General features: G+C 50.7%; 1 protein-coding gene across 2 annotated transcripts in view; it reads right to left on the reverse strand.

Moving 5' to 3' along the window:
- The window catches only part of LOC122380651 (vesicle transport protein SEC20-like), a 118036-nt gene that overhangs the window by 26652 nt on the left and 71969 nt on the right, over positions 1 to 19415 (reverse strand). For both annotated transcript variants that reach the window (XM_043364122.1, XM_043364037.1), the window contains exon 3: positions 8217 to 8401. In XM_043364122.1, coding sequence (XP_043220057.1) covers positions 8217 to 8401 — 185 coding nt within the window. The remainder of the gene's footprint in view (positions 1 to 8216; positions 8402 to 19415) is intronic.

Genomic DNA, 19415 nt, shown 5'->3' on the forward strand with positions numbered 1-19415 from the left:
GACCTGTTAAAACGTCGTAAAGTGTGGCTGCTATGGGGGTTTTCGGGGCGCCGATCACGAATATCATGTTAGTTTTGATCACAGATGATGTCTTTATGCATTTAGTCCAGGTCGGGTCAGGTCAGGTCAGGTCAACCAGTAGGGGTCCTGCCGGGTATTCCTAGTAGGTGTCAACCGCCTCTGACAGCTTCGTAACATGTTACGAAGGTACCAAAACTACTTCGTAAACGTTCATATGGTTACTAAATTCGAATTCAGCTAAAAAAACTGGCCTAGAAACATGTAAAACTCGAAAAAGTGAACCGAGGTCACCAAAGGTCAATGACCTGACCTGACCTTCAGATGACCTTGACACCCACCCTAATGCATGGGGGCAACATCATATCACATGTTTGAACGCTTGAAACCACGAAAAGACTGCAAACGCGCGGCTAATGCGAGCCGACATACGCCGAATCGCGATTCCGGCCAAACATGGTCTCGAAAAGTAGGTCACAGGTCAAAGGTCATTGGGGTCAGGGTCATGAAATTTTCAGGGTGGGTGTAAAATTGATCAACGCGAGGGTACTGAAAGTTTCGTTGCGATCGGCCGCTTTTTACGCGAGTTATTCGCGAAAAACCATGGGGGGGGGGGGTCCGTTCGACCCCCCCCCCTATACGGGCGAGGGTTATTATATATCAAATTAATCCTTGTTATGTTGGCTATCGAGTGGAGTGACTCTTTTTCCCATGCGTGTTCAAAATCAGGAAGGGCATTGCATTCTGTTTGCAGTGTCACCACAGCAACATTTGCAAAATTACGTTTATGTTTCATTGGACATACAAAAAGTTCTCCATCGACCTCCATTGAGCTTTTTGGCAGAATAAATCTCTGTTCAATTCTGCGTAAGGGGAACGTAAAAGCAAACTGCGCACTTGTGCGCAAAATCATCCGTGAAGCTTCATCTCCCGAGGCGTACCTACCCGTCGCTTCGTTAGCACCAGGTCGGCTCGTCAGTCGTGCAATCGCTTATCTTAATAAATGATGGTAAGAAGCAGGGTTGCGGAGTCGTGGTGGCGCCAAATCCGACTCCGACTACGACTCCGACTCCTGACTCGTTGCCATGACTCCGGGCGACTCTGTCTCAGACTCCGGACCCCTGCCAGTGTTTCGGAGTCGTGATGGAGCTGTTCCGATTCCGACCGACTCCGACTTCCACTGCAGGCTCCTGACCGACCCCGACTCCGACTCCGACTCCTGGCTCGTTGCCACGACTCTGGGCGACTCTTGACTCCGACTCCGACTCTGACTTCGACTCCGCACCCCTCGTAAGAAGTAACTGCTCGCCCCTGCACCTGGAGTATGAATAATGATACCGTGCAAACGTGTATGGATATCCTTGAGTATAGATATGGACAGAGGTGGGCATCGCTACCGAAATTTGGAAACCGCTACCGCTACCTTCCGCAACCTAAGGTACCCAAAGCGCAATCGCAACTCCGAAACTATTTTGCAGATCGTAAAACCGCAACTCACAACTCCGCAACTCCGCAACTCCGCTACCAACCTCTATTAGGTTCCTATGTTTTATCAGCTTTAGTCCTGAAGTGCAGTGTTATGTCTGACAGGTAGTACCTTTGGTTGACCTCTGTTGGTGACCTGACTGTTGGTGACCTTTGATGACGTCACGTGACCTATAATGCTCAATGCGCAAGTCATTGCGACACCAGTCGACGTAAATGACCTGCCAGTGCTACTCTTTGCATGTTTAAATTGTTTGGGATCATTTTGCCGCAAATCCGGACGAGTCGTATTTTCTCCCATTGACTTATAATGGAGAGGTCACACAGTTGACCTTACCTTAAGTCACAAATATAAAAAAAATATGAGACAATACACTTTGTACCTATATCTTGTTACCCTTGTCACATGCAGACAGTTTCAAAGTGATCGGTCAATAGGTGTATCTATATTGCTATATTGCCCTGTATTGCTAGGGCGGGTGTTTAAATTTTTTTCGGAGATTGGGTCCCTTGACTTGACCTGGTGACCTGACCTGAGGTGACCTGGGTCTGACATGTTGATACAATGTGTGGAAAGGATGTGTTAATAGCAGTGTCGAAAACAGCCGCGCTGCCGCCGCCTTTTTTATATATTTGCGGAAAACCTTACGGAGGGGTGTCCAAACACCCCCCCCCCCGCCCCCGGCCCCGTGCTGGCGACCATAAAATTTGACTTAACCCTCGCTGTGTGCGGTGTTTTACAGCGTCTAACGTGTACGTCGGTTGGACCCCCTCCCCCCCCTGCCGTTCGGCCCCTGATCGAGCTAGAGCTTCGCGGGGAAAAAAACGAGCGTGTTGCCCGTGACGAGAGGAAGCCGATGATACCCAATTTTAACCCTCGCCGGCACAGGCCATTTTGCGTCCTTCGACGGCACAAGGGGGGGGGGGGTTACGACCCCCCCTCGCGTTTGGCCCCTGATCGAGCTAGAGCTTCGCGGAAAAAACGAGCGTGTTGCCCGTCACGTGAGGAAGCCGATGATACCCAATTTTAAGGTCCTAGGTCATCGGGTGACCTTCCAGGTCAGGTCAATGACCCGAAAACCGGGAAAATCGGGACCTGTTAGAAAGTCGTAAAGTGTGGCTTCTATGTGGTTTTCCGGGGTGCTGATCACGAATATCGTGTTAGTTTTGATCAGAGATGATGTTTTTAAGCATTTAGACCAGGTCGGGTCAGGTCAGGTCAGGTCAACCGGTAGGGGTTGTGACGGGTATTCGTAATACGTGTCAACCGCCTCTGACAGCTTCGTAACATGTTACGAAGGTACCAAAACTACTTCGTAAATGTTCAAATGGTTGCTAAATTCGAATTCAGCTCCAAAAACTAGCCTAGAAACATGTAAAACTCGAAAAAGTGAACCGAGGTCACCCGAGGTCACCAAAGGTCAATGACCTGACCTGACCTTCAGGTGACCTTGACACCCACCCTAATGTATGGGAGCAACATCAAATCACATGTTTGAACGTTTGAAACCACGAAAAGCTTGCAAACGCGCGGCTAATGCGAGCCGACATACGCCGAATCGCGATTTCGGCCAAACATGGTCACGGAAAATAGGTCACAGGTCAAAGGTCATTGGGGTCAGGGTCATGAAATTTTCAGGGAACGCGTATAATTGATCAATGCGAGGGTACTGAAAGTTTCGTCGCGATCGGCCGCTTTTTACGCGAGTTATTCGCGAAAAACCTAGGGGGGGGTTGCATCAACCCCCCCCCTGTGCCGGCGAGGGTTAAGGTCATAGGTCATTGGTTGACCTTCCAGGCCAGGTCAATGACCCAAAAGTCGGGAAAATCGAACCTGCTAGAACTTCGTAAAGTGAAGCTTTTATGCTTTTTTTTGGGGGGGGGGGGCGCTGATAACAAATTTCATGTTGGTTTTGATCAAAGAGGACGTCTTCATGCATTTGGGCCTGGTCGGGTCAGGTCAGGTCAGGTCAACCAGTAGGCGTCCTACCGCCTATCCAGTGTCAACCACCACTGAAAGCCTCGTAACATGTTACTAAGGCACTAAAACTACTTCGTAAATGTTCAAACGGTCATTAAATTCGAAATCAGCTTCAAAAACTAGCCTGGAAACACGTGCAGTGTGTAGTGGAGTGCAAAGAGTACAGTGGCGCCCCCACCAGCGGTGGCGGCCCCGGTAGCGGTTGCGCTTTAGAATTTTTCGCTTCCGCAACTCGCAACTCCGCAACTTTTTTGGGCTCGGTAGCCGATCCGTAACTCCGCTACCAAGAGGGTAGTCCGCAAGTTGCGGAGTTGCGGAGTTGCGGACTTAAGTTGCGCAATGCCCAGCTCTGGATATGGATATCCACTGACAGAACAGACATACAGACATGCTGTAAACGCCATTACACTGCAATACCATGGCAAATCAAATGGCTATCTATGGTTTTTGATCATCGTTCTACATTTTCCAAAACCTTGAACTGAATGTTGGTAATTTCTCGTGACTACTTCACGACCATGATGCATGCATTTCTGAAATTGATCTTTTTTCAACCAACCACGTACTCGTATGATAAAATGAATGTCACCATCGTGTTCTACGCCCAAAAGTACCCATAAAACATGTGTCATGGGCTGCGAATAGGTACCAGTTTTAATTTTCGGGGTTATGTGCTTACCTGATTGACCTGACTTTGACCCTGGCCAGTGGCCTATGTTTGACTGACCCTACATTGATCTGACACTCTTTTAGCACTTATATGAAGGGTTGTGACAGTTGTGCCAGATTGTTTAGGACCAACTGATGACGATATAATCGAAACGCGTTTTGGTCCTAATTACGGAGCGAGCGAAGCGAGCGGAGTCTTTCCTTAGATTAACGGAAATTTCTGAGTATGAGCGGCCGGCCGGCCGGCCGGCCGGCCGTGCGGACGCTTTTGCGAGGCTTATATCTCAGCAACCACTTGACCGATTTACATGCGGTAATTTTTATAGGGTAGCTTCATTCCTTCTACCAAGTATTGGACTATTCCCGATGCATTTGGGTGACCCCTTATGCACGTGCCACGTGCAAAACGAAGAGGTGTCAGTTTTGTAATTGTTGCAATATCTCGGTAACTACTTGGCCGATTGCGCTGAAAGTTGGCATGTAGGTAGGCACCCACTAGGCACTGCATATCCATGTGCCAGAGTTGGGGTGCTGCTGCACGTGCGCACGTGCAGGGGTCGTTTCCAGATCTCGAGAACGGCTCGACCGATTGCGCTCAAATTTGGTACACGGTTAGGGACCAGTTAGTAGGGTGCCGTGCACAAGTCAGTTGGGACCCGTTTTGCACGTGCGCACGTGCAGGGTGCCGCTCCCAGATCTCGAGAACGGCTGGGCCGATTGTGCTCAAATTTGGCACATCGCTAGAAACCGGTCAGTAGGGTGCCGTGCACAAGTCAGTTGGAGGTACCCCCTCGAAATTTCGCACGTGCAAGACTCACCCCCTCGCTCGCTCCGTTAGTCGCCCCAAAAGGCGCTATACTGGTGTAAATTATTTTGAATAATTGACTTTTGCCATAAGTTGTGACAGAGTTTATGACGAGAGGCACCGATTGCGATGTTCTAAAGTCCATGCTACTGAAAGCCCGATTTCAAGTATTTGGCCTGACCTTGACCCGACCAGTGACCTCAAAATTCAACTTTTAAGTGTTCATGTGAATCGTCTTGTCACGTTCTTCTTTCGTTTGCCGCCTCTTGCGTTTCGCTGCGCCTATTTGTTCGCGAGTTATCGGCTGGGGGCGTTGAACGCAAACGGGGGCGGGGAAATACCCCAGCAACTGCCGGGTTAATCTGACGCATTTTTTTTTGTCATTTGATCGTCATTTTATTTCTTACTTTTTTGCCCAATCTAAAAACAAAATTATTAATACTTTTTCTCCAAATTTTTGACCCTTTATGACCAATAGTAAGACGCTGTGCGTCACTACGTTGATACCTATTTCTCGCCCTAAAGAATAACAACAATATCCATTCAGTAATAGCAGTATTCAAAACATATTCAAAATGCCTCGCGATATCGATAACATTACGAAAGACATAGGCGACTCATAACATACTTGCAATGATGACGTCACACACGCGTGACGTGACGTGACCTCGTCATTTCTGAGTTACTGTATGATGCACGAAAGACACTGGTATACCTATGCAAAGTTTCATCGCAGTCGGTCTACGCATTAACAAGTTATGGGCAAAACATTTTTTCGCGTTGACCCCCGGCCATCCGTGAGGCCGTTTCCAACCATAGTGCTCTGTGGTCTTGGCCTGCGGCGGTTTCGGGCCGTCGCGCGGTCACTCGCGCTGTGGCGGGAAGCGGGGACGGTCGAGCGGTGCCGAAAGCCGGCGGAGTTGTGCGTAACGTCTTGTCTGACAGTGCCCAAAGAGCGACATGATGACTGAGGAGCCTTAAATGCTCAATGTGCATTGATTGTACAATGCTGATATGTTCGCTGATATTTGTTTTATTTTTTATAAGCTGCAAATGACGGGCAAATGGCATATAACTGACATAAGGTGAAGAAACATTCACCTGTATTTGAAGCCTATGGCGTTGCAGATAATGCGATAATGGGATGTTGGATGTCATCAAGTAGCTCCTGATTTGTACATCGCTATGCACCCATCGACCAGCGCCATAACTAGCTAATTGCCTTCGCTTCACATCATAAGGATCGCTTGTATTTCACCAAACGGATATCCTACATCGAAAATCGTATTTGTTAGGAATCTTAACGTTTGTTCGAAGCATGTGTGAGTAGTAGATTGAGGAGTGATGGTCCTCTTGGTCCCATATACCTACAAGAGTCAACAAGAGCCTAACATTTACTTGACGGTCTGCTGAAATTGATTCATAGCACGTGAAACGTCAGCGAAATTCATAGACCTTTACAGATGGCAGGGGTGTCGCTTGTACAGAGGTCGCTGATGGGCACGGGTCAATGCCGCAGTCGTGGGCGGAGCCTAATGTCATATGACGTATGAAAGCCTCTATCCAGGATGGAAAAACAGTTAACATTACGAGTCAATGACAAGTGCCACAAATATTTAAGTGACAACAAAATGTATTTGAAGAAAAAGTTTCGGCAGGTCTCGAAACAGCTATTTCCTAAATATGGTTGAAATTATTCCACGCATTTAAAAATAATCGCGAAAAATTAGGGTCTCAAAGCGTGTGGCGTTAACAGTAGATGGGATACTGTTCCGCATCACACTAATCGGTACACTCTCTGACACACCAGACCTGCCCCGCTTCGGTCCCGGGTATGAACGCGGATTCTGCGCTCAATACTAGGGTTGACTATTAAGTAATGGAAGTGCCCCTAGCAATGACAGGTTTTTACACGTGCACGCATTTGTTTCATGTCATCACATACACAGATGTTTTTTCTTTACGATGGTGAAGACCCGATGTCTTTAGCTTTATTCTGCTCTGAGCTATCACCGTTTTCCCAAGAGACCACCTAAACCTGTGGCGCACCATAAAAAAGGAGCCTGGAAATGGAGAAAAGCGCGTGCCAGCGCGGCGCGAGGTCCTCTGAGGTCAGTTTGTGGTAGGAATAAGTTCTGCCGAGACAGGACATTTCTTTTGGAAGTGTATGGAGTGACTGTAGCCTCCCTACAGACGATATGTCGGTGGTGCCACCGATTTCAAAAGGGGAGGGGTGCCGACATCGCGGACAGGCAGCGTCCGGGGGCACCCAAGAGAGAGCATATGGCGCATGCGCGAGACCAAGTGGGGAAAATGATCGTTGGCGGTAGGCGCTTAGGTATACGCGATATGACAATGAGCTATGAGCCTGTGAGACATAACAAGGCTGCTGAGTTCTGAAAACCTGGCGATGGCGCGCCATTTTAGCCATTGCCCGGCTCCTCTTTTATGGTGCGCCACAGGTTTAGGTGGTCTCTTGGGAAAACGGCGATAGCTCAGAGCAGAATATAGCTAAAGACATCTGGTCTTCACCAGTGGAAAGAAAAAACATCGACGCACGTGTTGGCACTAAAGAAATGCATGCACGTGCAAAAACCTATCATTGCTAAGGACACTTCCATTATTTAATAGTCAACCCTACATAATAGTACCCAGACTGGTGTTTGATTCATCTGTGATTGAATAGATTGGATTGAATCAAACAAAATTTGTTGAATCAAAAAGGTTTGATTCACCGTCAGGATTGTTTGATTCACAAGCCATGATTGAATCAAATGCATTGGGAATCAGGGTTGATTGAATAAGAAAAAATTAATGATTCATGAACTTAAAAAGAAATTGAAGTGAACGAACATAGTTCATTATCAACAAATATTAACACTACTGCCATTACATGACAACAAAAGAACACAAAAAATACAATACTATCCCTGATATTTTGTATATTTTATTTTTTAATTGAATCAAAAAAGAATCATTAAAAAAAAAATTGGCTGAATCAAACGTGAATCATTCCTTTCATTGTTTTTTTGATTCTCTGAATCAAAAGGAATCGATTCACCAAATTTTTTGAAGGAATCAAACGGTGATTGAATCAAACAAAAATCAAATGAATCAATGATTGAATCGATCCAAAAAAGATGAATCAAAAACCAGTCTGGTAGTACCTGCCAACGAGCTTTCGAGACACCCTGTATGTATACCGCCCAGCGTCCAAGGCTAGCGACAGGTGTCACCATATGTGGGTGGGGGGCTCACCTGGCGAGCTGCCGGCTGTAGGTGGCTGCCTGCTGCAGCAGGTGGGCGCGCTCCAGCTGGTGGTCCGGCCGCCGGGCGGCCTCCTCCAGCCGCGCCAGCTGGCGACGCTGTCCCTCCAGCTCGGAGCGCACCGCCCTGTTGAGCTCATTGAGCTCCTGCAGCGAGCTGCCGCAGCCCTGGATCTCCTGACAGTGACCACGAACAGCTGTCAGGGAACAGTTATCACGGCACTCTTACCAGCGGACAGCTACCAGGGAGACAGGGAAAAGTGACCAGGGGACAGTTGTCGTGATCACGCGCGTCGAACGATAGGTACACTTTTTGTTTAGGCCAGGTCAGGTCAGCTTAGGGTGTTGACATCACGCCAAGGTCAAGTCACAGACTTTCGGAGCACAGACTTCGCCGAAGCCAGTCATATCGCTTATCATTCGATTGGGCAGGTCTTCTTGTGAGATCAGTGATGGCTTTTCGACTCGCAAGCTCAATTTTATTAAGCGTTATTGACGAAAAATTCCCGTCATTACGAGCGAGCGCGAAGCGCGAAGAGTCTTTTTCCATATAACGGAAAAAATCTTATCCTAAGCGGCCCGGCCCGGCCCGGTCTGTAACGCTTTTGAGAGGCTTATAACTCAGCAACCGCCGGGCCGATTGACATGCGGTCTTTTTTGTTGGGTAGCCCCATCCCTGCTCCCCAGTAATTGACTTCTCTTGATGCATCTATGTGACCATCGTGCCACGTGCCACGTGAAAATTCAAGGGCGTTCAAGCTGTTTTGCAGAATTAGCGCTTTTAACCCGCGCCCCGTAAGGGAGAGGCCGAAATGTTCGGACGCGCATTCACCGGCAAACACCTCGGCTCAGCTGATTAGTATATTTACAGTGATCGTACGGTACACGTTAATTCAGTTAACAACTCTGTGCTGATTCCCCGTGCCTTCCGGCCTCTTGTCCTCCGCCGCGCTCAAGCCCCCGTGCTGAGCCACCCGCTCAGCCCCGAGCCCCTCTCGCCGAGCGCACCGCTCAGCGACTGCCCGCCGCCGGCGATGCGCCGCATTATATAGGGGGGCTGGGCGCCCGCCGACCAATCAGCGGCCCCCACGCCACTGACGTCATCACCGCCGGCAGAGCTGCAGGTTTGGCGGCCGGCGCCAGCCGCCGGCCGGCCGGGCGGCCGTGCGTCGCTCCCCAACACACACACCCCCCCCCCCTACACATAGGAGAGGAGCACGGCCGCTCACACACATACAGTACACTACAGCGCCCACAACGCACGCGGTTCACGGACCCCGCCTGATACTGTACCGGGGGCAAGTGAGACGCCCGTACCGCGTTCGGTACGGCGCGGGTGGACCGAGGGCGGCAGGAGGCGGTTCGGGTCCCACGCCGCGATCTGGGCGATGCCGCTCCCACCATACAGCGGTCAGTGGTCTCGCTTTTGCCACCAGCTACGCGCTCGAGGTGACGTGCGACCAGTTCGGTCTGCGTCGGGACTCTTGGCGGCGGTGCGATCTTGTTCCGCCTCTGGCAGAGGGTACACGCCCTGCAGTGCTCCTTGATGTCTTTGTACATCCCGGGCCACACGAAGTTTTGCTTCACCCTTAGCGTGGTGTGGCGGTGTCCCATGTGCCCGCCCGTCGGCGGCTCGTGTGCAAGCTGCATCACGTGGGTGCGCAGGGAAGGCGGCACCGCTGCCCTGAACCCACTCGCCGTGGTCATGCCGACGAGGTCGTTCACCACCCGAACATGGAGGGCTCCTGGTCCTAAGACCTTGCCCCACTCTCCCAGCACCAAGCTGTCGGGGGGCGTCTGATCGCTGAAACACCGTCGGGCGTGGTTGAGTGGTGGGCTCTCGTCTTGCGCCCTTCGCATGTCGCCCCGCTCCACCGAGCTGGTGTCGCCTGCGTCGCCGTCGGCACCTGGACGGCTGCTGGCCTGTGCGCCTCTGCCCGCCACCAGTAGTGCTTCGCTGGCCGAGTCGACCTCACTGCTGGCCTGGACGGTCAGCCTGTCTGTTTGGCCTGCGTTGCCGCTGCTGGGCGACCCGCCCTCGCAGCGGCCCGCGCTCTCCGGCTCTGGTTCATTTGAGGTCACCATGACCTCGACGTAGCCGCTGCTGGGCTGCCCGCCCCCGCAGCGACTCGTCCCGGACCCGTGGGGCTCGACGGGGACCCCACATGGGGTCGCTTGGGTCGAACCATGTCGTTGTCGGTTGAACCCTGCCGACTGGAAGACGGCGCGAGCAGTGCACATCACTAGAGCCACTGCCCGCTCGCAGGCCTGTGCGCAGCGCCTTGCCAGACCGGTGTTCGCGGCTCCCGAACGTTCGCAGCGCCTGGGCCCCTGCAGCCTCACCTCCGCGTGGCTCGGTAGGGGGAGTGTCAGGCTCCCGAGCCTGATCACCCCGTTCCCGTCGTCGATGACCGTCTTCTCGCGGCAGCAGAAGTCTCTTCCGAGCACAATGTCGTACAGCAGGCCCCCAACTATTTCCACCTCTGGACAGACGAATGCCTTCTGCTGTATCTCGAGCCCCAAATTGTGCACCACGCCTAGCATCTGTAGCTCGTTACCTCCGGCCCCCCTTGCGGGCCGCGTGCTTGGTGAGGACTGGAGGTGCAAACTTCCCCTGATCGTGTCCCAGAAATCCCCCCTTATCATGGAAAAGTCGGCCCCGGTATCCACCAGAGCCCAAGCCTGGTGACCTGCGACCCGCACCTCTACGGCTGACGCCGTCAACCCCGCACTGTGGGACTCTGATGGATTACGTACCGGCACTGGTCCCGTCGCACCGGTACTCACTCGTTTCCCTGTGGCTGACCCACCGCAGCTACGTGAGTGCCCCTATGCATGAGCGCGGGATCGGGAGGGCACGCTTGTCCCTGACGTGTGGGCTGCCCCGCAGCGGGTGTGCCGTAGGGGGCAGGTGGGTAATCCACCCTCCGCTGCCCTTCACGGTCGCACCCCGCTGCCTGCGTGTCTCCCCACTGCCAGTGTCCCGTGTGTGCTATGGGGCCCTCCATCGACGGGATATTAGGCGTGCCTACGAATGCAGTCGCGGGGGCAGGCGGGCAACCCGCCCATCGCTGTCCTCCACGGCTGCACCCGGGGCAGAATGGGGCCCATCCGCCGGCCTCCTCAGGCGGACCACGGGGGCGTTCCGCCCACTCCAAGCCCGCCTGCTGGTGACCGGGTGGGAAGGACCACCCCGCCCGATCGTTTCCCTGTGCCTGCCGCGCCGGGCAGTCGCGGATCAGGTGGTCCGGGCTATTGCAGTGAAAACAGCGGCGCCCCGGGCCCTGCCTGTTCGGGTTCGGTGGCCCGAGTTGGGGGTCCCTTGCCCCTGCCCCGTGCCCCAAGCGGTGGGCGTCCCGCCTTCCCGTTGTGTCAAGGCGCTGCAGGGCGCGCTGCAGCTCCCCAATGCCCCTCTCCAGCGCGTCTAGGCGATCTGCGCCCGGTGCGCCCCGGTCCCGGACCGCCAACGCCTCGCTCTCGTTGGGTGGCCGCATTGCTCGGAATGCGTCCTGCTGCTGTTGGACTTTAGCGGCGACATCCATGGCCTCCATGAGGCTGGCCGGGTCCTTTGTCAGCACCCGCATCCGCAGCTGTTCGTCACGAAGGCCGCACAAGAAGCGGCTGACGATGGTCGCCTCGACGGACGGGTCACCGGCTGCCGCCCCCGGGTACGCCTCCCGGCCGGCCTGGCGCACCCTGTCCGCGAAGTCGCGAGTCGCCTCGCCGGGCTGCTGTCGGATGCTCGCCAGTTCGGCTTGTGCCTGCATTGCATTCTTTGCCGTGCCGAAGCGGGCTTCCAATGCGGCTACTGTTTGCTGCAGACTTCCTTGGACGTCCTCTGACAGCGAGGCGAAGTAATCCAGGGCGCCGCCCTGCAGAAGGCTGAGCATGCCCTGCAGCCATTTTTCTTCGGAAAACGCGGCCGTCTTTGCCCGGAACCGTCGGTACCATTGACCCCATGCCTGTTTGTTCTCCCCCGTGAAATTTTCAAAGTTAGTCAAGAGCAGGAATTCTCTCTCCATTTTACGTTGCTGCGCTGAGGCCGATTCTAATTGAACTATATTGAAATTTACTTAAGAAATAGTGTAAGCCAACGAATGCGCGTCCGCTTGTGTCCGAACAGTCCTACCGACCGCGCCAGTTGTTCGGACGCGCATTCACCGGCAAACACCTCGGCTCAGCTGATTAGTATATTTACAGTGATCGTACGGTACACGTTAATTCAGTTAACAACTCTGTGCTGATTCCCCGTGCCTTCCGGCCTCTTGTCCTCCGCCGCGCTCAAGCCCCCGTGCTGAGCCACCCGCTCAGCCCCGAGGCCCGAGCCCCTCTCGCCGAGCGCACCGCTCAGCGCACGGTCATTGAATACTAAGGTAACACGGAGCCGAAGCTTCAAGCCAGGGGACGCGGGAGGCATGCCGTCAGCTGATTGTGTACAAGAGTTTACCCAGGGCCCTATGGGAGAGAGTTAACACGTGCTTCTATGGGGCGAATTCGATGCAACAATGGCGCAGTAGCGACATTACTCTTGTTCGATGTCTTTCGGACGACAAAGATTCTACGCCGTTTGGCCAATCACATTCCATAATTGCAGCCGAGCTCCCGTTGACCTAGAAGAGGATTGGCCGGACGACGTACAATCTTCGTCGTCTGAGAGACATCGAACGAGGGGTACATCGACTGAATATGCATTGCGATTCAATATTCAGTAATATGGCCTTGATTCAGTATTTTATGACCGTGATTGCAATTTGCATTTGAGCTCAGCAGTCGAGTAAGTTGTGCCAAAAATACCAGAAGCGATATCCTATATACGGCCTTGACCAGAAGTGTTGCATGCCCTGGATGCAGAAAAACGAGATTGAGATGAGTGGATCAAGATGTACCTTTCACTTAAGATCCATGCAGGTGAGGTTCCAGTGAAATTTGAATTCGATAGGTAGCTATTTTTGTTTTTGCTTTGATACTTGTGGTAAGGAAACATGATTATGGTTGCATGAACCGCCCACTGCTCATTGCTGTCTTGTCTCGGGTTCGATATCCGATCACCATTCTTAAATAGCTCACCCCATATGGAAATCAGGTTTCAGGAGGCCACTAGGCCTGTGGGGCCTGGTCTCAATGAGCTCCCAGTGCTAAGGACAGTCAGGCTCATATGTTGGGTAAGGTCAGGTTCAGGTAGGCTAGTATGCACTCTGCAAAGCATGGCAATTTCGACAAGATCTCGTCTGTGCTGGCTTGTCCGGCTGGTGAGGCTCTGGTGTGGCATGGATTTAGCTTGGTGCAGTGCGGATTTTGTGTAGTGCGGTGCAGATTTGGCCTGGTGTGGTCAGGTGGTGGGGGATGTAGTGTAGTGCATTTTAAATGTGGCTTGGTGATGGACATGATGGACCCAACAAAATGGATGGCCAAAATTGAAAAAAGCATTAATGGAGCTTTAACATGCAATTTAGTGTGCTCTCGGGCTGATAGGTGTGCGGTGGTCAGAACGGACTGTGCCAGTGCTGGTGCCTGGTGGTCCCACCAATCACGGGGGTCATCTCCTGTTGTGACCCAGGGGTCTAGTCAAAACCTTACCTATAAGTCTTCATTTCACTCATATATTAAACCTGGCCCTTTTTCAGGCACAAGCTTTGGATGAACTTCTGCTTCTGCGGTCAGCATTCTTACAGGAGAACCCAAGATTCACTGTACCTGTATGCATTTCAAAACTGAATAATTGATAGCAACAAGTCAATATTTGAAGTTGCAGCCAAATGCTGTGCCTGTGCCTTCTCTGCTGCAAGAGCTACATGTCACCATTGAAGCAAGGTAAGTGTTAAAAGAAATAGTTCACCTTCTGTGAGTAATTTGATTAATAAAATTCAAAAAGATGTGTTAAAAATGTGATGAATAAAATTTAAATGTATTCTAACTTGGAATTACACACTTCTTCTAAAGGGATTTCATTATTTTAATGATTAGAGTTATGAACACTAACTGCTGAACAACCTATCAGCTGCAAGGGATTCTGCTCCTGTAAGTGCTCTCATCGCTGATTGGCCACTGTGTGTGTTGAAGAGGTTTCTGCTTGCTGTAAATGAGCACTAGAACATGAATTTAAGCACCAATATTCACTGATAAATGGTGAATATCTCAAACGGTTCAAATATAGGGCATACACAAATCTGCTCTATCAGACTGCTATCTCAGTTTAAAATCCCATGTTAAAGGTGAACTATTTCCTCGACAGGACCAGCTCGACTCCTGCAGTAGGAGTCCAGCCTCGTCCAGTCGTCGCCGCTCGCCAAGACCAGCCGGACTCCTGCAATAGGGGTCCAGGCTGACCCGTTCGTCCAGTAACCGCCGCTCGTCAGCACCAGCTGGGCTCCTGTAGTAGGGGTCCAGCCTCGTCCAGTCGCCGCCGCTCGCCAAGACCAGCTGGGCTCCTGTAGTATGGGGCTAGGATGGCCCGTTCATCAACCGGTCCTGAAGTCACATCGCTGTCAGCCAGCCAAACTCAGTACATAAGTCACCAACCCTGAATGTTGCCAGCCAAAGTCGGCAGTTTCCTTCGGACAGTCATCTCACCAGTGTTGTACAGTGTACGAGGTTAGTGACGCAGTTAAATGCGTCAATTAAATGCGAGGACGTGCGCTTGTATGCAGCGTTTTGTCATGTTGAGCTGCATGGGTGTCGATTTTCACCGAATTGAGGGTGCCCACTGCCCGGGCGCAGCAAATCCGCCGCCGCCTCAGCGGTGACCTTGACCCGCACCGTCTGTTGGGGCTCCAAAGCCAAGCCAGCCGAGCCGGCGGGGAATTTAAAGAGCTTGAGCACCCCCAACCCGGCGGAAATTGACACCTATGTTGAGCTGTATGGATGCGTTTTAGCCTTCCGCCGTGGTGGTAAATAGCAGCCTACATGCAGAATTAGGCAGGCTTATTGGCGGGCTCATTATTGGATTCATTGTGTCACGTTTGTCGGCACGTGTAAGATGTGCTTAACTGCCATTGGCTCTCGGCCTGGCGACTTCTGGGGACCACGATGGGGATGACAATTGGGATCCTGTGCCCTAAGCCGGCCATTTACGTCCATGGCTATATACCCCCGTACTAAGGCTAGTTATGACGTATATAGGGATCCACGAGATCTTTTTTGATGAATGGGTTGTGCAGTGTTGAGATCCGCGTGTAACGTCACTGTTTGGCCAGTCTGCCCTCAAACGGGTCATCTTTACTCATATTTTATTTACATGAACGCTTTGCATGGTCCAGTGGTTTATATAGACATCTTCCTTGCACTAGCTAGTTTTATGTGGCCAGGTTGATTGCCTGTCAGCGCGGTCACGCTGTCGTCTTTCGATTGGTGCGTTTAAATGCGGCGAGATGAATATAGGATTTCCTTTGATGCTATTTAGTACCTGCGCCCAGCTCAACTGGGGAAGGGGGGGGGGGGGGGCACTGCCGACTTTTGGTCCCATTCTTTCCATGTAACGCCCATAGAGCCCATGTTAAAATGCCAAAATCAAAGGGGGGCACGGTGCCCCGGTGCCCTCCCCGTTCCGCCGCCTATGCGCGAAAGTACCAACTACCATCAGTTTCCATTTGTTTGTGTCCCAATGTTTTTTATGAGTTGGACGATTGGGCTTTTCCTATCGCTCATAGGTTATGCAATTATTTTGTTAAACGCTCTAAAATTGTTTCTCTACAATACAAGTCATTAGAACTTAGAACTGAAGCAAATAGATATTGATGGATACGATCTCAAGGGGGCCGATAAGAAGGAAGAGCGCGCGGCGCAATGATTGTGGAGCACAGCACACGATTAATGTGAGGCGCATTTGAGCGAGAAATAACTTTATTGAGCAGAAATGAGCAGAGTACCAGCATTGAAACTGCACCAGTACCAGCATTGAAACTAAATATAAGATATCTCAGAAGGTTGCGCTTTTGGGGTGAGTTGTGGTGCTTTACGCCGTACATCATGCTTAATGAATGTGACCGTCGTGTTTGTGGGATCCCCGTCGGTACTAGTCAGCCCCACAAATCGTGGTATCATAAAGATAATGTTCGCCTCCGGTTATCATTTTGATATATCTACGAAACGGGTGCTGGGTGGTACACGAAAGCAGCTTTTTCAGGTGAGTTGAAAGGGGAAGAGGTTCTTTGAATTACCATTTCGGACCATGGTTCTAAAAAGCGCTAGTTTAAAACTATTGTTATAATTCCTATCGTAAACCATCGGACGCTCGACGCTGCATTGGCATCCTCGGCGAGCGATTACCGGCACATCGTACCAATTGGTACGATGTGCCGGTAATCGCTCGACGAGAATGATAACGTGGCAGGTTTACTGATATGTAGGATTATCAAATAAATGTAATAGAAACGATATTAAATCCACTACCTCTTTAGAAGCTCTTGGAATAAACCTGGCTATCTGGTTGGCGAAGCCAGGCAAACTATATGCTTGGAATGGCTAAATGTCCATTGTACATGACATTAAATTGAATTATTTTCCTTCTTAGCACTTAAAATACATTTCAGCGACACAAAACTCCCAAAAGTCTGATATCTTGCCCGTGGTATCGTGGTACGATCGGCGAGTACCTTCCTACGCAATGTCCATGGCTATGCGAAGTCTAAGGTTGGCCTACATAGCCTTGGGTTGGCCTGTTTATACTATTTCATATCGTATCTATGAAAATAAAGTGTTCACGATCGCATAGCCAAACTGAGAATAAAATATTTATTTGCAAAACTCCAGCAATACCCCTCGCTTGATACTATAAAAAAATATTGCACACAATCATGCAAAGCCGTGAATCCTACCGCCTTTATTTAGCGCCGGCGTTCCCGCGTTAATAATTTCTCCTGAATCGGAGGACCAATAATCAGCTGACGCACCGTTGTTTTGATGTCGGCGGACCGTGCCAGCCTGGCTCAGCGACTGCCCGCCGCCGGCGATGCGCCGCATTATATAGGGGGGCTGGGCGCCCGCCGACCAATCAGCGGCCCCCACGCCACTGACGTCATCACCGCCGGCAGAGCTGCAGGTTTGGCGGCCGGCGCCAGCCGCCGGCCGGCCGGGCGGCCGTGCGTCGCTCCCCAACAGAAACGCCCCCCCCCCTGTCCTTTTCCGTCGATATCTCCTAAACGGCTTAAGATATCGCCACCAAACTTTCAGGACCCCTCCGGGCATCAATTTTACACATTGTGACCATAAATTGTTCCAGAGGCTATGATATGTTGGCCACAAATAACGTTAGAATGACGTCATGTTCTGCCATTTTCGACCGAAAAAAGACCTTCGCGAGAAGAGCTGTCAGGCCTACAGCTTTGAAGATACAGAAAAATGATCAAGACATAAAAGGTGTAGAATTGACAGGGCTACAAAACTCCTATCTCGGATTTTTGAAATTGTTGAGTTTTGACCCCAAAAAATAAAAAAAGCAATTTTTTTGGATATATTTGCCAAAAAATCCAAAAAGTTTTTCGAGTTTCGAAAAAAACGGAATATATGTGATAGTACGTACCGTCTTCTATCTACATACCAAATTTCAGATCAATATCTTGTTTTTTGCCCAAGTTATAGCGAAAAAAAACTTCAAAAATGATAACGTCAAATTTTCAAACTCAATTTTTGGCAATTCTAGACCACGTAGAGCAAAACAAAGACCATCATTAGACTCCCCGTGACGAGCTGCATCGAATCGATATCCAGTTTATGCAAAAATATCAACTTTGAAATTTGACCTAATTTGACCTGACCTTGACCTGACTTTCACCAAAACGTGACCTAAGCTGGTCCCAAAGGCTGCCTGACCCACATAATCGCATTTGTCATGTAAAATGAACCATAAAACATGCATCACACGACACTTCAATATTGTGACCCCCAGGTGACCCCCAGTGACCTGACCTCTGTGACCTGACCTGGTATCAGTGACCTCAGATAGCAAAGTAGGTGTTTGACGAACAAGGTACCATCGATGGTCTTCAATAATTTTCCAATTTACTCGATCTCACAACACATTTCTTGAAATGCCTGTGAACGGTGAAAATCCGACCTTTGACCTGACCTGTGACGTCATCGGTTTGACCTAGGTCAATGAAATTTGGTCACAAGGTAGTTCCCCGGTGGGGCTATCGAACGCAGTTTGAATTTTGAAAATCGGCCGGTAAAATTCCGAGATCTCAGGGGGGCCCGAAACGCCCCCCCCCCCCCCCCTTCGGATGGTAGGGTCCGCCGATAGCCCTACGGGGCGCGGGTTAACCCGCGCCCGGCTGGGGGTCCTGATTTCCACGCCCTGCTGGGGGGTGTCTAAACACCCCCCTTCTAACTCGGCTCCTGGGCCACGTAGCGATACGCGGAAGGCGGCGTTCGAAAGAGCGTTAAAAATAATGAGGAAATCACTTCGGTCAATTTTTTGGTCAGGTCAAAGGTCAGGTCACCAGAGGTCATTGAAGGCAAAATTTCGCCGATTTCCAGGTCGAATGTCGACAATTTCCAAGATGCCAACGCATAACTCGGGAAGCAATAGAGCTACAGCGCCGCGGAAAAGCGCATTCGATAGCCCTATTAACGCCCTTTCTGAGTAATACTCTCAGATTTGACCTAACGTCGACGGTTTTGCCTGCAGAGGGCAAAAACTGCAGAAATAGCCGATTTTTTCGGAAACAGTTTTTCTGCAATAACTTTTGACCCAAGCCTTCCACGAGCTTACTTTTACCCGCATCGTGTTCCTCTCGTCAAGACGCATCGAATGAACTATAACTTGACCTTGAAAGGTCAACTTGAAAATTTGACCTCAGGTCAAGGTCATGACCTGACCTGAAAGGGTCATGTTGCATATCAGTCGATCCGTATCGTCGAGCTGAACACATCTAATGCGTTTTCATCGCTCTAGCATGCCTCTATCAAAAGTTATTTGCGAAAAACTGTTAGATACCATTCGTGACCTAAGATGACCTCAGGGCATAAACAGGGATCACAGACACCATTTTTATGTTCAGTGTGTCTAAACCACCTGTAATTCAGTGTTTGGGAGTGTTTATAATGTCTTTCGTCCAAAAGAGGCGCATTTCAATTTTCTCCCATTGACTTATAATGGGGAGGTCGCAAAATTGACCTGACCTTAGGTCACCGATATCAAAATTCTGAGATATACATTTTGTACGTACTATTGCTCTCAGCAATCGTTGAAGGT

This window comes from Amphibalanus amphitrite, unplaced genomic scaffold (assembly GCF_019059575.1).
Source record: "Amphibalanus amphitrite isolate SeventyFive unplaced genomic scaffold, NRLGWU_Aamphi_draft 000001F_arrow, whole genome shotgun sequence".
NCBI classification, from domain to species: Eukaryota; Metazoa; Arthropoda; class Thecostraca; order Balanomorpha; family Balanidae; genus Amphibalanus; species Amphibalanus amphitrite.